The sequence below is a fragment of the Octodon degus genome, unplaced genomic scaffold (assembly GCF_000260255.1).
Source record: "Octodon degus isolate 3935 unplaced genomic scaffold, OctDeg1.0 scaffold00254, whole genome shotgun sequence".
NCBI classification, from domain to species: domain Eukaryota; kingdom Metazoa; phylum Chordata; class Mammalia; order Rodentia; family Octodontidae; genus Octodon; species Octodon degus.
Genome location: NW_004524830.1, coordinates 2,616,174 through 2,618,074, shown reverse-complemented (window position 1 = coordinate 2,618,074; position 1,901 = coordinate 2,616,174). Strand labels below are relative to the sequence as shown.

Here is a 1,901-nt window from a genome sequence, read left to right as displayed (position 1 = left end):
CTCACTAAACTGCTCTCCCTCCTTAAACCCAGCTGAGACTCTCTGCCACCATGGTGGGACCTTCCTCCCACTCAGCACCCAGTGCTTAGCCAACAGTGGATGCACCCAGGCAGAAGACTCCCGCTCATGCCGGACAGCCTCCTGCCATGCTGATGGCCAAGGTTTCTAGACCCATTTTCTTGCACTGAGCCCAGGCCACCCTGCAGGGTGCAGAGAGGTCCATCAAGTGCCTCTTGCATGAGTCCCTCCCTCCAGGATGCTTTAGCCAGTTACCCCTTGTCTGCCATAGGCCCCCACAAAAAAAATTTTAATGAAGGCCCTGACTTCCAAGATGTGTAAAGAAAAGTGTGAAGCCAGCTGCCACCCTGGCCTTCCTGGCTCAGGGATAAGTGTCTCTTCTCAAGGTGAGTGTGAGCACACAGGGTCACTTGCTGAGCTGTTCTGGGCTCTGTTTCTACTATTGACTGTAGTGAGACACTGTTTCAAGCAGCTGTGAAACCTAGGCCATCAGAGCTAGTCGTGGCTGGGTCCCTACCACCAGCATGACGGAAGCAGAAGGGCTGCTCAAGCCCATGAGTTCAAAGTCACCTGGGTGACACAGCAAGGACACCCAACCCCCCAAAAAAAAGAATAACCAAAACCAAAAACAACAGGCAGCCATTCAGGCTGTTCAGAGTGTACACTTCATGTATATGGGTGTGCTAACCAATAAAATTGCTCCAACAAATATTCTTATCCACTAAAAAACATCTTATAGGAATAGCATTCCACACGAAACCACCCACTGGCTCCATTAGAGACCAGGCAAGGTGCATATATCTAGCACTTACAGTCTCCCCTGAAGGTTCTTGTCCATCTCCAGCAAGTCTGGCAAATCCTCATGCAGCGCCAGGATCGGCCCAGAGAGTCCACGTAATCCACCCTGAAATGCAAGTGGGAAGGTGGGAAGGCTGGGCACATGTTCTAGGGTCCCCAGGCCAGGGAGCCACACACAATGAGGAGCAAGGACTCTCGGGCAGAAGTACCCTCAGCCCAGGCTGCTGCCCATAGAAGCTGCTTACAGCCAATGAAATACGAGATGTAATAAAAAACCTACTGACAAAGAAAAGTCCAGGCCCAGATGGATTCACAGCAGAATTCTATAAGAGATTTACAGAAGATGTAGTCCCTATACTCCTCAAACTCTTCAATGAAGTTGAAAAGGAAGCAATCCTCCCAAAATCAAAATCAAATACTTTCCTAGAGGCAAGTATTATACTGATACCAAAACCAGGGAAAGACGCAACTAAGAAAGAGAACTATAGGCCTATCTCCCTCATGAACATAGATGCCAAAATCCTTAATAAAATCCTAGCAAATAGAATACAGCAAATCACCAAGAAGATCATACACCATGACCAGGTAGGATTCATCCCAGGGATGCAAGGATGGTTCAATATTCGAAAATGTACAAATGTAATACACTATATCAATAGAGCGAAAACTAAAAACCACATGTTCATCTCCGTTGATGCAGAAAAGGCTTTGGACAAAGTCCAATACTCATTCATGTTCAAAGTCCTAAGGAAAACTGGAATAGACGGCCTCTATTTCAATCTGGTAAAAGCAATTTATGAAAACCCAATGGCTAACATAATTCTAAATGGGGAAAAACTGAAATCTTTTACTCTTAGATTTGGTATAAGACAAGCATGTCCTCTATCACCCCTCCTATTCAATATAGTTCTAGAATCATTAGCTACAGCCATTAGACAAGAGAAAGAAATAAAAGGAATAAGAACAGGTAAAGAAGAAGTTAAATTACCATTATTTGCAGACAACATGATACTTTACTTGGAAGATCCAAAAAACTCCTCCAAGAAGCTATTAGAATTAATACAGAAATTCAGTAGCATAGCAGG

The 1,901-nt window shown here is 44.9% G+C and overlaps 1 protein-coding gene across 1 annotated transcript in view; it reads right to left on the bottom strand.

Annotated features, from left to right (window-relative positions):
* Ccdc174 (coiled-coil domain containing 174) overlaps positions 1–1,901 on the bottom strand; it is a 33,533-nt gene that overhangs the window by 5,195 nt on the left and 26,437 nt on the right. The window contains 2 exon segments of the mRNA XM_012512656.2: positions 831–879; positions 882–922. Of these exon segments, the coding sequence (XP_012368110.1) occupies positions 831–879; positions 882–922 (90 nt within the window).